Raw genomic sequence first — 22,263 nt, 5'->3', positions numbered from 1 at the left:
TAAACAGCAATTTTCCATGGCCAGGTCTTCATGTCATACAGTTCTGTAAAAATTGCCATGAGTCAAGTTCAAATCAAATCTGCACCAGTTTTTGAAGACTCATTCAGGTGAGTGTCAGGGTGCTGTATAGATCCACTACCAAAAAGAGGGTATATATCTAGTTACAGATCAGACTTGAACCCAGATACTTACTGCACCACAAGAAGACACAATTTATCCTTACACTCACTGTTATAGCTTTGAGAACAATTACAGCTAAAGTACTGTTAGAAAAATTAACCTTTTATTTACTCATTATGGACCACCAATAGAAGTACAATCAGAACAAGGCTGTGACTCTTATGTCAACTTTTTGATGACATAAATATTCTGGGTAATCAAGACAGAGGATGGGAGAGAATTGCAGCTGTAAGAGCTGCTCCTATTTGAGTTTTTTTTTCAGTGTTGGAGCTGATTTCCTTGATTTCCTGGAGCAGTAATTGCTGTTCTGTAAGCAACTGCACATTAAAACAAGAGGGAGAGCAGGAACCACATGGGAGGTGCAAAAATGAGCCTGCACAGCTGACTGCCTGTGCTGTGTGGTTTCAGGCATCTCTGAACATCACGCAGATGGTGGTCTGCATATGGATTGAGCTGTTGGAGGAAATGGTGGAGGCTTGTAGAAATGGGTGTGTGAGTATGAAGGGATTAGAGGGATATGGGCTAAATGCTGGAAAATGGGTCTGGATTAAATTAGAATATCTGATCAGCATGGACAAGTTGGACGGAAGGGTCTGTATCCCTTCAAAACTCTATGACTCTGTGAATGCACCTCCATCACATTCTGAGGCACAAGCTTCTAAAGTCCCACACCATCTGGGAGAAAATGAAAATCTCTCCCCCTCTGTCCTGAGAGCATAGGGGGCTGCCTAATTTTTAAACTGCATCTCCCACCCCCAGATCTGGACTCCCCCTAAGAAGTCACATCCCTTCTGAAACCACCTTCTCACAACTTTCAGGATTTACACACTTCAATCACACCACCCTTCCTTCTTCCACACTCTGATGGGAACAAGCCCAGCCTTGTCCAAACTTTCCTCTTAAGACAATCTGCTTATTCCTGGTATCAATCTAGTCAACCTCTTTGCCTACAATGTGTTAGTATCCTCCCTTAAATAAGGGGGCTGAAACTGCCGCAGAATTGCAGATGTGGTCTTACAAATGCCCTCTATAATTACCAGCTCCAGAGACTCCCTGTTAAGGAGGGCACAGTAGCTCAGTAGTTAACACTGAGCTTGCACATTCTCCCCGTGTCTGCATGGGTTTCCTCTGGGTGCTCCAGTTTCCTCCCACTGTCAAGAGATGTGCAGTTTAGGTGGATTGGCCATGCTAAAGTTACCTTGTTGTATGCAGGTTAGATGGATTAGCCATTGTATCTGCTGGTTTGCAGGTTTAGTTTGGGGTGATGGCTGTGGGTGGGATGCTCTTGACAGGGTCAGTACAGACTTGATGGGCCGAAATGGCCTCTTTTTGTCCGGTAAGGATTCCATGATTTGAAATGGAGGACCATTTCAGTCCAATAGATCCTAAAATAAAACAAGGAGGTGATTATTTTTCTCTCTCCATAGCAAACCCTAAATTTACCTCTGTATGTTCTAGCCAGAAGACATCACATATTATTCCCCAACATTTGGCACATGTTGTACAAAAAAAATTTCTAGACTCTAATTCTGAACTGGATTCTATCGGTGTAAGCCATCGTGGGAAAACATCAATTAACCTGACCCAGTTCACACCGATCTCTGTTGACTGTGTGTTTTTTGCACCTTTTGTATTGTTTAGGAAACAGGATTCAAGACGTCAACGTAGGTATTGCTAGAATTGACAAGGCACAGTGTAGATAATGGCATTCTGATCACATACACTCCATCCACATAGCTGGGTTACCTAGTGAAAATGCAATAAGCAGAACCAGTCAGTAACAAGTCAGTAAAGCTAAAACTGCTCACTTTGGAAAACTAGAAAAACCAGAGGCATGGCTAATCCAACTACTCAAGTAAGTGGGCTATTTGAATAAACAGCAGCATATTTTCCAATGTTAACATTAGCGAGATTATTTAATCTGGATCAAACCTGAACTAATTTCATTCCATTTGAAACCCATGTGGAAGGTGGGTTTTAATTTAAAAAGAATAGCATGTAGAGTTTAATCCTGTTCGTTACAACAATAGTCCTTCCGTGTACCAATATCTGGAATCTGAATGGATTTAAGGGATAGGAGACAGCAGTGAGAAATAAAAGTTTATCAGAATCGTGCCTTTACCAAATTATTGATTGGAGAAGGTAAAATCATTTAGCACAGAAGTATCCATTATTTTATGAAATTCTGAGCTTTATGACTCTGATCACAACTCTCACTTTTTGCATGTTAATTCCAGGTTTGAAGCTCCTTTTGAAGTAGGATTATCCATCCTCTAGAATGGATTTCTGTTTTGTTGTGAAGATAGCCGGTTTAAGTTTGATCAGAAAAGTTTGCAGTTTAGGAAATTAAAAAAAGAAACCCTTCAGGAAACTGACCTTAGCTTTGGCCAGAGATTCACGGAGAGAATTGGTGCTATCGCTATGAGGTTACAAGGATAACCTGGGACATCTCGGTGCATCTAATACCTTTAGGCTCGAATGTATATTTAATTAATTGAATATGTTCCTTCACAGAAGCAGCTGTTTGTGAATCTATGTAATTGGAAGGCTATGATTACACTGGAGATTTACCAGGGTGCTACCTGTCCTGGAGAGTTTCAGTTATGAAGAAAGGTTGGACAGATTGGGGGGTAACTTAGAGTTGAGGCAAGAAACGTTTTTGAAGGATCTCAATGTTCTGAATGTAACGGTTGTGTCTAGGTCTGAAACGTCAGCTTTCCCACTCCTCTAATGCTGCTTGGCCTGCTGTGTTCATCCATCTCTACACCTTGTTATCTTGGACAGATTTTTTTTTCCTCTTGGAGCAGAAGAGACTGAGACGGGCATATGATTCAAATGTATCAAATTATGATGGGCATAGATAGGGCAGAGAGGCAGAAATCTTTCCACTTGACGGAGGAATTAATGAACAGGGACATTGGTTTAAAATAAGAGACAAGAGGTTTAGAGGAGGTGTGAGGAATTTTTTTTCACCTCGAGGATGGGGAATCTGGAACTCACTTCCTGTAGGGGTGTAGAAGCAGAAGCCCTCATAACATTTAATAAGTATTTAGATGTGCACTTGCACCAAGACATACAAGGCTATGCGACAAGTACTGGAAGATGGGATTAGAATAGTAAGGTGTTGATTTAGACTGGTACAGACTCGATGGGCTGAAGAGCCTTTTTCTGTGCTGATTAATACCATGACTCTATGACCACTCACTTCCAAAATTCGTTTTACTTTCTAAAAGAAAAGGTAAGTAATTCTGAAATGCTGAAGACATTGAGAGTATAGAATAATACAGTGAAAGGCCATTCGGCCTATTGAGTCCCAAACTACAAAACTATTCTAAAACCACACTACTGCCACTTTCCAGAGTTCGGCCTGTAGCCTTGAATACATGACATTGTTACTACCTGTAAAGAAATAGCGTGCCACAAGACATCATGAGAACTCAATGAACTAAACCAGTCTTCCAATTTATGTACTTGCAATGCCTAGGGAGACAAGAGTTTGTTTTGTATTTTGGGTGCATTTTCTTTTTGTAAATCTTGAAAGGAAAGCCGGCGTTTGTGCCAAAGATAAACAATGTATTCTTACTCTGGTGTTCAATAACTAAAGGCATTTCACAGATCCAGGCACTGAGATAACTTTTAAATTCTGGTTAACACTATTTATTGGTGTTGTTATTATAAAGTTATTAGATCTTAATTCACAAAGAAAAAGATGTGGAAATAACACAGTGTGGATGTGGATGAACACAGCAGGTCAGGTAGCATCAGAGGAGCAGGAAAGTTTTGGGTTGGGACTCTTCTTTAGAAATGGGGTTGTCTCTGACTTCAGCATTGGCAGTTCTTATTATCTCCAGATGTGGAAATGCTGTTTCCCCTCATGGGAAAGTGTAAGGCCAGAGGGCATTGCTCTGAATAAGGGGTTGCTCGTTTGAAACGAAGATGAAGCGGAATTCTTTTCTCGCCACATTCTTTAATATCAGCCATGCTCCTGCACCACCTCCTGGAAAAAAACCTATGGATTTCAACCTCACATCCTTCAAGGGGTTTATTTTGGGGTGTTGATGGCTTAATAGCAATGTACTGGACTAGCAATCTAGAACATCAGAATAATGTCCTGACGGAATGGGCTAAAATCTCAATTGTAGCTAAAGGCGAAATTTGTATTTAATATAACTTTGGAATAAAATTCTCATCTGATGGCGACCTTGTGACCACTGTCAATTGCATTAAACGCATATTATGTTCACTAATGTCCTCGCTTGGGAGAAATTTGCTTTCCCAACATGGTCTGATCTAGATGTGAATCTCGATACACAGCAATGAGATTGATTCTTAGCTGGAGTTAGGGGTGGGCATTAAATGCTGGCCCACCCAGTGATGTCCACATCCTGTGAACAACTGGGGAGATTTTCAAATTTGCCCTCTGTGTGAAGAGGATTGTTCTTTGACTTCTCTCTAGAATGGCCTGCTGCCTTAGTGGGATTTTTTTCAGGTTCCCCATATGCAATTGCAGGCTCAAAACATTAGAACTTGCAACTTTAAGCATGTGGTCACCTTGCGACAGAAGAGTCGGGTGTTTATTTTTTAATAACATTTTCTCTAATCATTTGGGAAGCCCCACAGCTCAACCTGTGCAAAAGGAAGGCACGAGGATGGTATTAATTGTACAGGATTAGAGTTTTTGCCTGATGTCTTTGGGTTAAAATCATGCTGAAACCAATTCAAGAACTCAAAATCAGCTATGAGATGATAAACTTCATTTGTAGAAAGTGTCAATGTATTCTGAAACTATTTCTGAAGCTTTTTCCCAGAATGGGGGACTCAATTACTAGGGTTCATGAGTTCAAAGTGAGAGGAGGAAAGTTTAGGGGAGATATGCGTGGAAAGTTCTTTACGCAGAGGGTGGTGGGTGCCTGGAACGCGTTGCCAGCGGAGGTGGTAGATGCAGACACGATAGTGTCTTTTAAGATGTATCTGGACAGGTACATGGATGGGCGGGGAGCAAAGGGATACAGACCCTTAGAAAATAGATGACAGGTTTAGACAGAGGATCTCGATCAGCGCAGGCTTGGAGGGCCGAAGGGCCTGTACCTGTGCTGTAATTTTCATTGTTCTTTGTTCTTTGTTCTAGTTAATACTGGAAGTGAGACCATATTGTAGCATGTCGTATTTAATTAGCTCCAGATCATTGACAGAAAAATCAATGCTTTTGTGAATACATTAAGCCTCATCATTCCCCAACCATGTCAATCATTCCTCTTTTGCAGGGGTTGGAATCTGTTTTCTGTCAATTGGATGAGGACCAGTTGCTGTTCTTCATTCAGATTTATGTGATCCCAGTGGCATTTCTGCTGGTTTTGATCATTGGGCTGACAATGAACTGCCTGGCTCTGTGGGTTATGGTCCACCAGAACAAGCCCTGGAACCGTAGTACTCTGTTCCTCTGCAACCTCACCGTGGCCGACACAACATGGATGCTAACCCTCCCTTTCCTCATTTACTACCACTTTGCCAGGCTGCACTGGGTTTTTGGAGATTTCGTTTGCAAGATGGTGAGGTGTATGTACTATGCTTGCTTCTATTCCAGCATTTACTTTGTGACTTTCATCAGCCTGGACCGTTATTTGGCTGTTGTGCACCCTTTGAAGTCAATCTTCTTGCTGAGCAGACGACAATCCTTGTTTGCGTGTGTGGGGATCTGGGTGCTGACCGTCGTACTCAGCATTCCATCTGCCCTCATGACTTTCATCCTTCCATGCTCCCAAAATCAAACTGTTTGCACGCTCTACATTTTCTCCTACAACACTGAGAAGGCATTGCCGTACACAGTTATCAGCTCAGTGACAGGCTTCCTCCTACCCTTCATCGCCATCTGCTACTGTTACTGGAACTGTACCAAGGAGCTCAAGAAGCACTGCACCCAAAAAAAGAAGAAACTCTTCCGGTTGATGTACTCAGTTCTGATCATTTTTGGCCTCATGTACTTGCCCTATCACCTGGTCAGGAACATCTGCATTGTACTGAGAGCCTTCTGGAGCAACCAGACTCAACTGGTCTACAGCTCGGATGTGGGTTTCTCAATGGAGATGGTTATCTGCAGCTTCAACACTTGCATCAACCCTTTCTTTTATTTTATGGCGTGTGGTAACAGCAAAAATTCATTAAAAAAGACCCTTTCCATTTGTTGCAGGGAGACTAAACGGCAGGTTAGGTTCAAGGTGACTGCAGTCCATCCAGTCTAGATGCTTTGGTTTCCAGGCTGTTTTTAACACCCCCACATAATGCATGCTGATTATTCATCACCAAGGATTCTGAAACTTTCATGGGACTGCATGGTACCCATATGTTCATAAAGATGTTTGTACACTTTCCACTGTTGACTTACCTTGAGTGCCTTACATAACTGATAAATATTTGACATCTCTCTCACTGTTCAGAATATCATTGCTGCTAATTAATCTTTTCTGTACTAACTTTTTTTCAAACATAATTGGCTTTTTGAATCACTTCATTTTAGTTGGATCAATTGTGCAAGAGGCAGGATGTTTTTTGACAGGATACTTTTCAGTTGGAGCAACAGAGCATCTGTACAGATGATAGCTTGAGATTACTCTCTGTATTTCTATCTCAATATTATATTAAAAATGGTTATGCTGCTACTTGCTTCTTCTGTACAAAACATTTGTTTTTCTTGTTTCAGATCACCATTTGTCCCTCCCCTCCATCCCATTCTGCTGTCACTATAATGTTGCCATAATAGAGATAACAAGGTGTGGAGCTGGATGAACAGAGCAGGCAAACAGCATCAGAGGAGCAGGAAAGCTGACGTTTTGGGCCTAAACCCTTCTTCAGAAATCTGCTATTGTTGCTATTGTATCTCTAATTATCTGTCACAGCTTCTATGAACATAGGAACAGGGGAAAATGATTCAACCCTTTGAACTAGTGACACTGACTTCAATCTTTTATTTTAGCTGAATTTCTCATTTTAATTCCATATTTACTTAATACTGTTGTTAACAAAGAAACCCTATCAACCTCCTTTTTGAAATAAGAGCAGAAAGTGCTGGAGAAACCTAGCAGCTCTGACAGCATCTGTGGATAGAGAAACAGACTTAATGTTTTGTGTCCAATAGGACTTTTCTTGAGAACTGAAGGCTCATTAGACTGCAAACATTAAATCTTTGCAGTCTCCACTGGTGCTATCAAACCTGCTGAGTATTTCCAGCACTTTCTGCTCTTATTTTAGATCTCCAGCATCCACAGTATTTTGCTTTTATTTCAGATTTAAAATTTACAATTAACCATTCTCAGCAAGTTTTTATTTACGACAATAGGGTGGTAAGGCAATATCCTTTGCGTGAATAAGTACTCTTTGACATCTCCCTGAAATGGTCATGTTCTTCTTTTAATGTCACACTGTCTGTTCTTGACTCTCACACAACAGCGCACTGCCCCTCCCACCCCACCACACACAGACACAAACAGGAAACATTCTACCTACGCAATCAATTTATCTCATTATCAGAAATACTTGCATTTCAGCAACACCTACTCACTTATTGTCTTACAATTAAGGGGCACCAATTAACGCTGAGGTGAGGAAAATTTCTTCTCAGAGGATTTGAGTATTAGAATTCCTTGCCACAGAAAGTTTTTGATTTGATTGATTTATTTAGTGTCACATGTATTGTGTGACAAATTACAGTGAAAAGTGTTGTCTGGAGTCACCACTCTCCAGCACCATGTTAAAACATTGAAAAATAAACCAAAGAATGCCAGGGCCGGAATCCTTGTTTATTTTTAAGGCTGAGATAGATTCTTGATCAACAGGGTAATCAACAGTAATGGGGCAAAGGGAAGGAAAAGTGCATATGAGGAGTGTCGAATTGGCCATGATCCAGTAAATGGCATCAACGGGCCAATTGGCCTACACCTGTTCCTACTTGTTATGGTCTTAGAGATTGAGGGTAATGGAAAAATGTTTATACCGAACCAGCTCTTCCTGTGTATTAGCATCTGATGTCATAGAGTCACAGCCATCTACAGTACAGAATATTTGGCATACCTTATCCTGGACGCGTGCTGCAACTGAGGCCAAGTTGCCCCTCTTAACCTTTTCATTCGAGGAAGGAGGTACTCCACACTCACTGGATGCAACACTCTTAATGAATGTCAGCTCAGTGCTGGTGCCCTAATATGCACATGCCAAGGGTGTCTGGAGTGCAGACTGAAGCAACCCTTTCTAAGTCAGAGCCGTGAATGCTACCACTGACCCTGTAACTACTCCATCTGGACTTGAGTGCAATGCTGGAAGTTAAGCCAGAATTTAGCCTCTAACTTTTGCCAACTCACCAAAGCCTACAGAATGCAACATTTTAAATGCTTTTCCATATTCTTGTATGACTAGGTTACATATCTCATGAGACCGAGAGTTGGGTGTGACTGGAAACTATGACTTCATTTGAGCTGGCCTTGAGTGAGTTGCTGGTGGTGGATTCTCCTGTCACATTGAAAGATGAATTATCAGTGAAAGGAAAAGCTGGTTTACAATTTAATGGTCAGAATGCAAGTTGATGCCATTTCATGTGTGGCATGAGACCAGTTATCAATTTGAATAACAGTAAGACGTCAGTCCAAGAGGGATAGATATAAATTTTTAGCTATGCACACTTGACGTTTGTATAAACACTTGTTGTGAGTAGTTCAAGTGAAAGCAACAAGGCATACAGAAAGCCAAGAATTTAAGGATGGATCATTTGTGAATTACAGTTCCTTGATATGCATTATGTTCATTTTCAGATTGGAAAAACCAACTGTTGACAATTGCACTGACAAGATGATATTGGCAATACTGTTGGCCATAAGAAATATCAGCAGGTGGAGGCCATTCAACCATTCATGCCTGCTTTGCTACTCAATGAGATCTTCTACTCAACATCATTTCCATGCATTACCCTGTATCCACTGATGTTTTTAGTCTTTAGAATTCTATCGATCTCATTCGAGAATATACACAGTATGTGAGCCCTCACCGTCTTCTGGGCATAGAATTCCAAAGATTCACTACCATCTCAGTGGAGAAACACGATCTCATCTCACTCCTAACTGGCCAGCCCCTTATTCAGAGACTGTGTCCCTGGTTCTACATCTCCAACACCACCTGCACCCCCATGCCTGATATCCACTAGCTCGGGGAGACATCCTCCCTACATCAACCTTGAAGTTGTTGACTTGCTCGCCGAGCTGGCTTGTTTTTGCTCAGATGTTTCATCACCATGCTAGGTAACATTATCAGTGAGGCATCCGATGAAGCGCTGTTGTTCAGTCCACTCGGAATTTATACTGTCTGGTCCTTTATGTTGAGTAGTGTCATTTCCACTTTCTGGCTTTCAAATAGGAAAAACCGGATATGACACTGCTCACCATAGTGGACCGGCAGGTACAAATTTCCAGTGGAGTGGAACAACATCGCTTCATCAGAGGCCTCACTGATGTTACCTAGCATGGTGATGAAATGTCTGAGTGAAAAAAAGCCCAGCTTGGTGAACAAGTCAACAGCCTCACCCACAAGTCAAGCAACAGATCGTTGCTAAAACTTTAAATTACATCAACCTTGTCAAACCCTGTGAGAATTCTGTATATTTGAACAAGTTTACCTTCTATTCTTTTAAACTTAAGGGAATAAAGGCTCAGCCTATTTAATCTTTTCTCCATTCCAGGAATTAGTTTTGTGAACTACTGTTGAACTCCCTTTGTAGCTAGGATGTCAAGCTTCACTTATACCATGAAGAAAATGGTTTAGCCATAAACTAAATTTTGTAACAATTTTAATCACAGTTAAAGAATAGGTCACATTTTTCGATGTGCAGAAAATGAATGAAGGGTTTAACATTGAAACAGATCATCAGTTTTTGAACAAATGCTTCAACTTCGTCAAAACAGCTTGATTTTTATTGTCTTGCCACTAAACAGTATTTAGTCACAGCTCCTTGGTGGGCCATTTGCTGGCATTTTATTTTAAACTTTACAACACAACATTTAAATCGCACGATGACAATCTTACGTCAGAGAAATGAGTCACAAATCACAATGAGCATTGGATTGTTACACTAAAGGTAATTTAGCAACATGGTGAAACAGTGGTTAGCACTGCTGCCTCACAGCTTTGCCAACCGTCTGTGTGAAGTTTGCACGTTCTCCCTGTGTCTGTTTGGGTTTCCACTGGGTTCTTCAGTTTCCTTCCACAGGCTAAAGATGTCCGAGTTAGTGGATTGGCCATGCAAAATTATCTACAATATCCAGGGATGTGCAGGTGAGATGGGCAGGTGGGTCTGGGTGGGATGTTCTTTGGATTTGATGGGTTGAATTGCCTTCATCTACCTGGTAGGGATTATAATTTGACTAAAACCTAAAATTTACTGCACTAAACCAGCAGACTGCAAATCACATCTTTTTGTAAAGTGCTTTAAAAATGTTGATGCCTCTGTCCTGTTTATTATTGTTATTCTCATTGTGGCTGTTATGGACCAGGCCAGACCCCCTCAAAATATTTTAGGAAGGCAGCCTAGGTCTAACTTTTTCTTATTTGAAAGGCAAATGTAATGTGTCTGCACCAGATGTAATTTGTCAGATCAAATTACTCGATGTTAGGCAAAGCAGGATTTATTTAAACACTATAGTTAAATATAACAAAAGAAAGAACTTAGAATAATTTAACTCCATTGGGAAATGTAATAGAATAATAGATACAGTATCTATTACTAATTAACTGTTCTAATATAGTAACACCCCATAAACACATTCTTTGGCAAAGAGGCAAATTCAGTAAAATAGATTTGTCTCACAGGTAACTCAAGAGAGAAACCCCAGCCTCTAGCTGCAACCAAGAGAGGGAAAAGAAAGCTTCTACTTCTTCAAGCCCATGACAGCAACTGCCTAAAGCTAAAATGTAAAAACTAACAAAAACTACAAATCCTAGTTTGTGAGAGCTTGACCCCACCCATTCAAACTGCGACTATAGTTCCAGCTTTTAAAAAAAGTCCCCAAGGATTCAAACATTGTTTACCCTAGTGGTTTTGGTAGACTGCTTGGTGCCTCTGCCTTACAACATCACTTCAAAAATAACCAGGACAAAGTAACCCCTTAAAGCCACAGTACTGTCACGTTGGCTCTGTGAGGTTGTGTTTCCAAAGACGTTTTATAAAATGGCTTTTCTTGTTATTAAGCTTGCCAACCCAGGTTTTGAGCACAAGGACAACATACCAGTGATTCACTGTGAACTGTAGGATGCAATGGTCTGCTGTAGAATATAACTATGACACAGGAGCATTTACAGCTTAAAAGCTTTTAGCTGGAAACACTCAGCAGTTCAGACAGCACTTGTATCGCAAAAAGGAATTAACGTTTCAGGTGATTCCTCTTTGTTACACTTTTAGTTCTGATGAAGGGTCATGAAGCTGCAGGCATTGGTATGCCTCCTGGGACAGATGCTGCCTGACCAGTTGACAATAGAAGGGCCTGGGACATTGCATTTGAGGAGCTCTTGCTACAATGGTCTGTTTTTTTTAAAAAAGTATTCATCACAGGCTAGGCCTGTATTAATGGCCCAGAGGCAAACCGTTACCCATCAATGTGAGACTGGAGTCACATGTGGGCCAGACTGGGTACAGATACAAATGGCAGATTTCCTTTCTTTAAGTTATTAGTGAATGAAGTGGCTTTTCTGACAGTTGTTACTTAAGAACTATTAGGCCATAGCTTTATTGTGCCAAATTATTCTTGAATTCAAACTCAATATGGGAACTCAAACTCACATCTCTATTAACCAAGGATGTCTGGATTGCTGGTCCAGTGAGACTACCATGATCACACCATCACTAAGATTACTGCCTACCCCACCAACCACAATAATCATCTGTGTGCTACATGTGGCTTCGGCTACTGCAGCATTTTCCTCCTGGTACCCACTGACTACTTTTACAAGGGATCCTTGATGGCTCACAGTGAAAAATACTGCCTCGTTGTGTCAAGCGAAGTCACACAGCTGGGAAGTTCAGTTCCTTTGCCCACGTTTGGACCAAGGACGTCATGTGCTCTCGAGCAAAGTGATCCTGAAGGAATCAGGGCAGGTTATTGGTGTGTAAAAGATGTGACATTTTTGTGGATATCACCTTGACTATTGAGTGTTGACTGATCCGCTGGTAATTAGCTGAATTGGATCTGTCCCGCTTTTCAACTATAGGATGTTTCATTTACTTGGGTAGATTCCAGAGTTGTAGCTATACAAAAGCAGCCGGGATAGAACTAAGACAAAAGCTGTAGGTCCGGCAGCATTTGTGAAGAAAAAAATCAGAATTAACGTTTCATCAAAATGAGGAAGGGTCACCAGACCCAAGACGCCTCAGCACAAGCTGAAAGAACAACATCTCATTTTCCACTTGGAGCTTCTTGCACTCAAAACTGAATTCAATAACTTTAGAGCCTGATTCCATACTTCCATGCTGTTTACCACCATCAACAACCCCCCACCCCACTTTTACACTCACCACACCTGCTCCTGCTACAACAGTGGTTAAGTTTAGTATAGTCATGCATTCTCATGTATTTTGGGCCCATTATCTCATTTTGTGACCTGCATTTAGCAGGGTTCATCTATTTTCTCCTACTCTTCGCCCTTATCATCACTTATGCAGCTTGTCTTCTGACCTGGCCCACTATCCATAATCTTCTTCTTTATCCATCCCTTTCATGACCCTCCCTCTCCACCTATTCACTCACATCTCCCATGACTAATCTCCTTTCCCCCAACTTCAGCTTCAGCATTGTAACCACTTTTTCCGAGCTGCTATCAGTTCTAACAAAGAGTCACCAGACTTGAAATGTTATAAACTCTGCTTTCTTCACACAGTTGATGCCAGACCTGCAGGTAATTGAGAAGACAAATAGAATATTGTCCTTCATTGCTGGACAGATGGAGTTTAATAACAAGGAGGTTATGCTGCAGCTGTATAGGGAGCTGGTGAGGCCATACCTGGAGTACTGTGTGCAGTTTTGGTCTCCTTACTTGAGAAAGGATGTACTGGCACTGGAGGGGGTGCAGAGGAGATTCACTCGGTTGACTCTGGAGTTGACAGGGTTGGTTTATTGGGAGAGATTGAGTAGACGGGGACTATACTCACCAGAATTTAGAAGAATGAGGGGGTATCTTATGGAAACATATAAAATTATGAAGGGAATAGATAAAATAGAAGCAGAGAGGTAGTAAGAACTGCCAATGCTGGAGTCAGTGATTACACAGTATGGAGCTGCAGGAACACAGAAGGACAGGCAGCATCAGAGAAGCAGGGAAGTTGATGTTTTGGGATGAGACCCTTCTTCAGAAATTGTTGTTTCTACTGGCAGGTGAAACTAGAACAAGGGGCTGTAGCCTCAATATAAGGGGGGAAGCAGCTTTAGGACTGAGGTCAGGAGGAAACTTCTTCACCCAAAGGGTTGTGATTCTGTGGAATTCCCCAGCCCATTGAATGTTTTTAAGACAAAGATGGATAGATTTTTGAACAGCAAAGGAATTAAGGGTTATGGTAAGTGGGCAAGTAATTGGAAGAGATCAACCATGATCTTACTGAATGGCAGAGCAGTCTCGATGGGCCAAATGGCCTACTCCTGCTCCTATTTCTCATGTTTAGTTTCTTCGGTGTTTTCTGAATGTGTCTCAATGAACTTATTATTTGTGAACCTCGTTTCTGCTTTTAGTCCTGCATTCATCTGTTGCAGCCATCAAGCACATACAAAGAACTGCTGATGCTGAAGATCTGAAACCAAAACAGAAATTGTTGGAGAAACTCACACGTCTGGCAGCATCTGTGGAGAGAGAGACAAAATTAACGTTTCTAGTGAAGCTCTTTTTTTTCAGAACTGGATTTGAAACGCTAACTCTGCTTTCTCTCTCCACAGATACTGCCACACCTGCAGAGTTCTTCCAGCAGTTTCTGTTTCTGGCGTATTTCCGCTCTCTAGCATCCACAGTTCTGAGCAAGTCACCGGACCCGAAACGTTAACTCTGTTTTTTTCCTTCACATATGTTGCCAGACCTGCTGAGCATTTCCAGCAACTTTGTTTTATTTAAGTATACCGAGGCACCTCGAGTGCCTGATGGTAGTTTTTTTTATTCATTCACGGAATGCATTGCTGGGCCAGCATTTTGTCCATTCTATTTGCCTTTGAGAAACAGATAATCTGACTTGCATTAAGTGAAGTCAAATCTGAACTGTTAAAACAATGTATATAAATACATTTCGTACCCTTTTCCCATTCAGCCTAAAATGTTGTTCACCAAAGTTATTTTGAGAATGTCCAAAAGAATGCAAAACAAAAAAGCCCCTTTTTTTTTAAAGAAAAGCGAGTACTTTACGAACAATACAGTGTTTATTTTGGCAAAGCCTTCAAAACGTTGCGACACCTGGCGGCAGTTACAATCACAATGCAATTACAAATTGAACCCAATACCGAGGCACAATTGCAACAAGAAAGGTGTTTATCAGAATCCGACTTGCACCTTGGCACCTACAAGGGGTGCGAATCGGCGTTGCTGCTAATAACGAAGGGGAGAGAGAATGCAGCGACTGTGTCCGGAGGAGGAGCTCAGACATGTACATTTCAGGATGTGACGTGCCATTTTTTGGGGTGTAAGGGCAGTCCAGTGAGGGTGAGGGCTAATAGTTTGATGGGCAGTATTCGGAGGAGTACCGCGAGGGACGATGTGGTGGTGTTGCTGCGTTCTGGCTGCGTGGCTGCTTGCTGGAGGTGCGGGAATCTCACCTGAGGCTGTGTTTCGAGGTGAGTGTGCTTTCTGAGTAGTTCTTTCGCTTTGGCTGACACACATTTCCTGCCTCCAAATAACACCCTCACTTCCCAGAACTGTTCAGATTCCTTTTGCATTTGAAAATGTTTTGCATTTGGATACTTTTAAACTGCTTATCAGCGCCACCACCCCCTCCCCCCACCCACGAATTCCTGTTCAGAACTTTCTCAAAATTTTGTTTGCAGTTTGTAGCGTTTACTTCCACTATCTCAACTGAACGCGGTGTCTTTGTTCAGTGTTTTCTTTTGACAGTGTAAATGTTAGTGATTTATTTTGTATTTGGGATGAACTTAAGTTTACATCGTGAGCTTCACAATGCCCCAGTGTGCTTTGTAAGTATTTCAGAAGGGGGGGTTTGTGCGTTCAGAACGATGGCTCACCAATAGAAAAGTGAAGGTGGAATGCCTGCTGAGTTCATTTCAGACATGCCCATGCAGTGCAGAAATTGGCAAAGGCTGGTGCAAAATGTTCAGAAAGTTTTATGGTAGATGTGATTTTGTTTTGCTTTGTGCTGACATGACTTTTTTGCATAAAAATTGCTTTATGCCCACCTTGCCCTTGCCTGCACCCCCCCCCCAACTATTCCTATTCCTATTCCCCCTCCCCCATTTTGTGACCCCTTCATGTCTTCCTAATTCTTTAAGTTCTTTCCTGCTTCCTTTATATTTCTCAAGGGCATGGTTTGATTTCAGTTTCCTACACCTTATGTATTCCTTCTTTTAGTTTTTTGACTAAACTTTCAATGTATCTTGCCTTCCCACATTCCAGAATCTTGCTGTCTTTACCTTTTTCATCCTCACAGAAACATGTATTGGTCCTGAATTCTAATCAACTGGCTTTTAAAAGACTCACACACGTCAGATGTGAATTTACCATCAAACTGCTGTCCCCAGTGTTAATTCTCCAGTTCTAGCCTAATACTTTTGTATTTTTATCTTTCCCCCCAATTTAGCACTTTTATCCATGGACCAGTTTTATCTTTATCCATAACTATCTCAAAAACTTTGGAAATTAAGATCACTATTCCCAAAATGCTCCCTCACTGAAACTTTGATCACCAGGCCAGGCTCATTCCCCAGTACAAGGCCTAATATGGCCCCTTCTCTTGTTGTACTGTCTATACATTGTTTCAAGAAACCATCCTGGATGCACCTTATAAATTCTACCCAATTGAAGCTGCTGGCACGAAAGGGGTCCCATCAATATTGGGAAAGCTCAAATCATCCATAACAACAACCTTTTCCATGATCTACCCACATATCTGTTCCTACTTCACTTCTCCAAGTTATTGAGGGGCCTATAGTATAATCCTATCATAGTGATTACACTTTTTTTCATTCCTTGCTTCTGCCTGGATGGCCTTGCTGGATGAACCCTCCAAGATATCCTCTCCCAGTACAGCTGTGACATTCTATTTAATCAGTCATGTAACTCACCCACTTCTTTACACTGCGCTCTCTCATGCCTAAAATATCTAAATCCTGGAATGTTGAGCTCTCAGACCCTCCCTTCTCTCAACCAATTTCTGTAATGGCTAAAAATGTCACAGTTCCATATACTTATCCTGGCTCTACGCTTACCTGCCTTAACTGTTACCTTCATGGCATTAAAATAAACATACTTCACACCGCCTAATGCTGCAGTGTTCAGTAACTTGGCCCTGCCTGTTCTTTCTATTAGACTTAACCTTGACCTTCTCCTCAATCATTCCACGTGCTAATCTACTGCTCTGGTTCCTGTGATCCTTGTCTCACTAGTTTAAACCCTCCCAGGTGCCACCAGCAAACCTCCCTGCTAGGATATTGTGCGCTTCCAGTTTAGGTGCAACCCATCCTTCTCTTATAGATCCCTCCTGCCCTGAAAGAGATCCCAGTGACCCATATATCTGAAGACCTCCCTCCTACACTAGCTCTTAAGTCAAGCCTTCAGTTGTATCATCATAGTATTTCTGGGCTGTTTACTTTTGGTCATTGCACAAGGTACAGTAAGAAATCCTGAAGTTAGAACCCCAGAGGTTCCTTTTGTACTTAATTCCCTAAATCCCCATTGCAGGATCTCATCTCCCTTCCTGTTTATGTTGTTACTAATATGGATTATGACCTCTGGCTGCTTACCCATCCATTTAAAACTATCTTGGGCCTGGTCAATGACATCCTCAACCTTGGCTCCAGGAGGCAATACCCTCATCCTGGAGTCTTGCTTGCAGCCACAGAAATGCCAATCTCTGCCCCTGACTGTGGAGTTCCCCTACACTTCCACCTTCCTTGGTGTACACCAACACCAGTCACAGAGCTGCTGATCTGGCTGTAATTGTAGCTTTTCCTGATTTTTATATCCAAAATGTATCTGTATTAGAAGGGAGTAGCCACAGGGGCCTCCTAGACTGCTTGTCCACCATTCTTGACAGCCACCCATCCATCAGGCTGAATTTTTGGTGTTACCATATCCCTGAACCTCCTATCTGTGAAGCTTTCTGCCTCCTGTATGCTCCTCTGTGAGTCCGACTGCCGCTCCAGCCGTCTCATCAGGTCTGAGGAGCTGCAGTTGGACACATTTCCTGCAGATAGTTATCAAGGACATTAACTTCTCCTTGATCTCCAACATCTCACAGGAGGGCTATACCACTGCACTGACTGCCATTGCTACTCCTGCAGTAACTACTGGGTTAAAAGAAAATTAAAGACCTTATGTTGCCTTAGTTTAATGCTCCTCGCCCTCTTCAGCAAAGCCCACACTTTGACCTCACTGCTGAGGTTCTGCTGTTTCTTAGTCCAAGCAAAATTTCTAACCGCCTATCTTTTTGGGTCAAGGAGATGGGAGAGAGGGAAACACTGCAGTTATGTTTGACACTTCTCTGTTCTTTGATGCTGGGTCCCCTTCTCAGTTGCGGTGAGTGAGCCAATTTCTTCCAGAATCCTCTGCAGTCACTTCTCACTACTGCACCCTATCTTCGGGTTGTCTAGTGGGCTGTACTAAGATGTTATCTGAGACTGTGCTACAAAGTGGTTTTCCATACCACAGTCTTTTGTCTTTGCTAGTGTTATTAGTGAACCCATCATAATGAAAATGCCAAGCTTTTTGCCCATTTTTGTTGAGATGACATAACTTTCAATTCCAGATTTATTATTTGAATTTATCGTTCGTGCTGATGATCACGGAACTGCCTTCAATTGTTGTAGAAGCCCATTTGGCTCATTTGTGTCCTTCAAGAAAGGAAATTGACTGTCCTTACCTGGTCTGAACTGCATGTGACACCAGACTCTCTAATGTTGTTGGCTCTTAACCGCCCTCTAAAGTGGCCTTCACAAGCAACTTAGTTCAAGGACAATAGCAATGGGTAACACATGGCCGTTTTGCTGGCAATGTCCACATCCGATGAAAGAATTTAAAAAAACTTTTATTTGGATCAATTTCTGTTTACATGGTTTGAGCTATGAATTTGATTCCTGTGTAAACTTCCATTATTATGCAAGATCATATTGAAGTACTTGCTTTACAGAGCTTCTCTTGAGGTACAGTTTTAAGATCAGTAATGTCGTAATCACAATGTGACACAAAGTACCTTCTTGTTATCACTTGTGATTTTTGTGTCTGTAATTCACCATGTTAAGCAATCTTTGATTTTATTTTGTAAGACTAAAGTCACCTGTCACATGATGAAAAGCATCAGTAATAATTCCTAACCCCCCACAATTATAATCAAATGAAAGTAGAATTGTCAGTCTATTTTTAATCTTAATCTAATCTGTTGGGCAAAATTTGCTGTTAGCTATTCCCCCCCCATCCCATCTCACTCAACATGTCTTTACTTTGAGACTGATTTAGTATATAAGTGAAAGTGAGTTTTCGTGATAGGTTTATCCTGTGTTAATCGATCATATTTGCTGCATTCAGCTGTTGTATGGCAGAAATAACTTTTTTTTCAGCATTTTCATAGCCAAGTGTATAAAGTGAACATAGAACATGGAAAAGTACAGCACAGTACAGGCCTTTCAGCCCACGATGTTGTGCCATGGATTAACCCTAATCCAAAAATAAAATAACCTAACCTACATTCCCCTCAATTCACTGCTGTCCATGTGCATGCCCAGCAGTCGCTTAAATGTCACTAATGACTCTGCTTCCATGACTACCACTGGGAAACTATTCCATGCGCTCAAAACTCTCTGGGTGAAGAACCTCCCTCTGACATCTCCTCTGTACCTTCCTCCTAACGCCTTAAAACTATGACCCCTCGTGGCAGTCAATCCTGCCCTGGGGAAAAGTCTCTGGCTATCGACTCTATCCATGCCTCTCACTACCTTGTACACCTCGATCAGATCACCTGTCTTCCTCCTTCTCTCCAGTGAGAAAAGTCTGAGCTCAGTCAACCTCTCCCCGTAAGACAAGCCCTCCAGTCCAGGCAGCATCCTGGTAAACCTCCTTTGCACCCTCTCCAAAGCCTCCACATCTTTCCTATAATAGGGCGACCAGAATTGGACACAATATTCCAAGTGTGGCCTCACCAGGGTTTTGTACAGTTGCAGCATAACCTCGCGGCTCTTAAACTCGATCCCCCTGTTAATGAAAGCCAAAACACCATATGCTTTCTTAACAACCTTATCCACCTGGGTGGCAACTTTGAGGGAGCTATGCACTTGAACACCAAGATCCAGTTGTTCCTCCACACTTCCGAGAATCCTGCCTTTAATCCTATATTCAGCATTTAAGTCCGACCTTCCAAAATGCATCACTTCACATTTATCCAGGTTGAACTCCATCTGCCATTTCTCAGCCCAGCTCTGCATTCTGTCAATGTCTCGCTGAAGCCTGCAATAGCCCTTGATACTATCAACGGCACCTCCAACCTTTGTGTCATCAGCAAACATACTAACTTACCCCTCAACCTCCTCATCCAAGTCATTTATAAAAATTACAAAGAGCAGAGACCCAAGAACAGAGCCCTGTGGGACACCACTCAGCACTGACCTCCAGGCAGAATACTTACCATCTACAACCACTCTCTGCCTCCTGTCAGCCAAGCAATTCTGAATCCAGACAGCCAAATCACCCTGTATCCCATACCTACTGACTTTATGAATGAGCCTGTTGTGGGGAACCTTATCAAATGCCTTGCTGAAGTCCATGTACACCACATCCACTGCTCGACCCTCGTCAACCTGTCTCGTGACTTCTTCAAAGAACTCAATAAGATTTGTAAGGCATGACCTGCCCCTCTCAAAGCCATGCCGACTCCCTTTAATCACGCTAGGCTTTTACAAATAGTCATAAATCCTATCCCTCAGAATTCTTTCCAAAACCTTGCTGACCACAGATGTAAGACTGACTGGTCTGTAATTTCCAGGGATTTCCCTATTCCCTTTCTTGAAAAGAGGAACAGCATTTGCCTCCCTCCAATCTTTCGGTATGACTCCCGTGGAGAGTGAGGAAGCAAAGATCTTCACCAGCGGATTAGCAACCTCCTTTCTCGCTTCCCGGAGCAACCTAGGATAAATCTGATCTGGCCCTGGGGACTTATCAATCTTAATGTTTGCCAAAATTTCCAGCACGTCAACTTGCTCAGTCTTGATCTGTTCAAGCCTGTTTTCCTGATCCTCAAAGTTCTCGTTCACAACAAGGTCCCTTTCCTTAGTGAAAACTGAAGCAAAAAACTCATTTAGGGCTTCCCTATCTGCTCAGACTCCACACACAAGTTCCCTATGCTATCCCTGACCGGCCCTACCTTCTTCCTGATCATTCTCTTATTCCTCACATATGAGTAAAATGCCTTCGGGTTCTCCCTAATCCTTCCTCCCAAGCCTTTATCGTGCCCCCTCAGCCCACTTTTGAGCTCCTTCCGAGCAAGCCTGTAATCCTCTAAAGCTGTGCTAGACCCTTACTTCCTCCACCTTACGTACGCTGCCTTTTTCTTTTTGACAAGAAGCACCTCTGTACCTGTCTTCCAAGGCTTCTTAATCTTAACCCTTCTTACCTGTCTCAAAGGAACAAATTTATACATCACTCGCAACAACTGCTCCTTAAACAGCCTCCGCATGTCTGCTGTGCCCTTTCTGTGTAACAATTGCTCCCAATGTGTACTTCGCAACTCCTGTCTGATAGCATCATAGTTTTCTTTACCCCAGTTAAATATCTTCCCCTGGCAACTGCTCCTTTCCCTTTCCATGGCTATGGTAAATGTCAGGCTGTTGTGGTCACTGTCACCAAAGTGTTCTCCCACCACGAGATCTGACACCTGTCCTGACTCATTGCTGAGCATCAAATCCAAAATGGCCTCCCCCCTCGTCGGCCTGTGCACATACTGAGTAAGGAAACCCTCCTGAACACACCTGACAAAAACAGCTCCATCCAAACCATCTGCACTTAGGAGGTTCCAATCTACATTGGGAAAGTTGAAATCATCCATAACAACAACCCTGCTACGTTTTTGCACTTTTCAACAATCTGCCAGCCAATGAGTTCTTCGATCTCCCTACTGCTATTTGGGGATCTGTAGAAAACCCCCAGTGAGGTGACTGCTCCCTTGCTGTTCCTAACTTCCACCCATACTGACTCAGTCGACAAACCTTCCTCGGCAACCTCAGCCCATACCGCCTCAGTAGACGAGTCCTCAAAGGTTCTTTCAGCCGCCATTATACTGTCCTTGACCAACAAAGCCACACCTCCCCCTCTTTTACCACCTTCCCAGACCTTAATGAAAGATCTAAACCCTGGAACCTGCAACGTCCATTCCTGACCCTGCTCTATCCATGTCTCCAAAATTGCCACAACATCGAAGTCCCAGGTACCTATCCAAGCTGCAAGCTCACCTACCTTATTCTGGATACTCCTGGCATTAAAGTAGACACACTTCAATCCAGCTTGCTGTCTGCCAGCACACTCCTGTGACAGTGAGGTTTTGAACATGTTCTCCCTACTCTCCTCCTCCTGTGTACTAGGACTACACCTCAGTTTCCCATCCCCCTTCTAAGCTAGTTTAAATCCACCCGAATAGCACTAGCGAATTTGCCACCCAGGATATTAGTGCCCCTCTGGTTCAAGTGGAGACCGTCCTGTTTGTAGATGTCCCACCTTCCCCAGAATGAGCCCCAATTGTCCATGGACCTGAAGCTCTCCCTCCTGCACCGTCTCTGCAGCCACGTGTTCAGCTGAAATCTCTCCCTGTTCTTTGCCTCGCTATCACGTGGCATGGGTAACAAACCAGAGATGACCACTGTTTGTTCTAGC

General features: G+C 42.4%; 2 protein-coding genes across 3 annotated transcripts in view; both read left to right on the top strand.

Moving 5' to 3' along the window:
• Nucleotides 1-5,420: 5,420 nt before the first annotated feature.
• LOC125459520 (P2Y purinoceptor 1-like) lies at nt 5,421-11,676 on the top strand. Its single transcript, XM_048546048.2, has 2 exons — nt 5,421-6,321; nt 11,615-11,676. The coding sequence occupies exons 1-2, from the start codon at nt 5,421-5,423 to the stop codon at nt 11,674-11,676; spliced, it is 963 nt and encodes a 320-aa protein (XP_048402005.2).
• Nucleotides 11,677-14,699: 3,023 nt separating this feature from the next.
• LOC125459540 (transmembrane 7 superfamily member 3-like) overlaps nt 14,700-22,263 on the top strand; it is a 31,230-nt gene continuing 23,666 nt past the window's right edge. For both annotated transcript variants that reach the window (XM_048546094.1, XM_059652170.1), the window contains exon 1: nt 14,700-15,014. In XM_048546094.1, coding sequence (XP_048402051.1) covers nt 14,936-15,014 — 79 coding nt within the window. In that variant the 5' untranslated portion in view covers nt 14,700-14,935. The remainder of the gene's footprint in view (nt 15,015-22,263) is intronic.

Source organism: Stegostoma tigrinum, chromosome 17 (assembly GCF_030684315.1).
Source record: "Stegostoma tigrinum isolate sSteTig4 chromosome 17, sSteTig4.hap1, whole genome shotgun sequence".
NCBI classification, from domain to species: domain Eukaryota; kingdom Metazoa; phylum Chordata; class Chondrichthyes; order Orectolobiformes; family Stegostomatidae; genus Stegostoma; species Stegostoma tigrinum.
The sequence above is the reverse complement of the archived record's forward strand: the minus strand, read 5'-3'. Positions and strand labels throughout refer to the sequence as shown.

What these genes read in the sequence shown, in the direction of transcription:
- LOC125459520 (XM_048546048.2), top strand. Translation starts at nt 5,421, where the DNA reads ATGTCAATCATTCCTCTTTTGCAGGGGTTGGAATCTGTTTTCTGTCAA. An exon ending in CTTTTATTTTATGGCGTGTG is followed by an intron (nt 6,322 to 11,614) that starts GTAACAGCAAAA and finishes TTACACTTTTAG; the next exon opens with TTCTGATGAAGGGTCATGAA.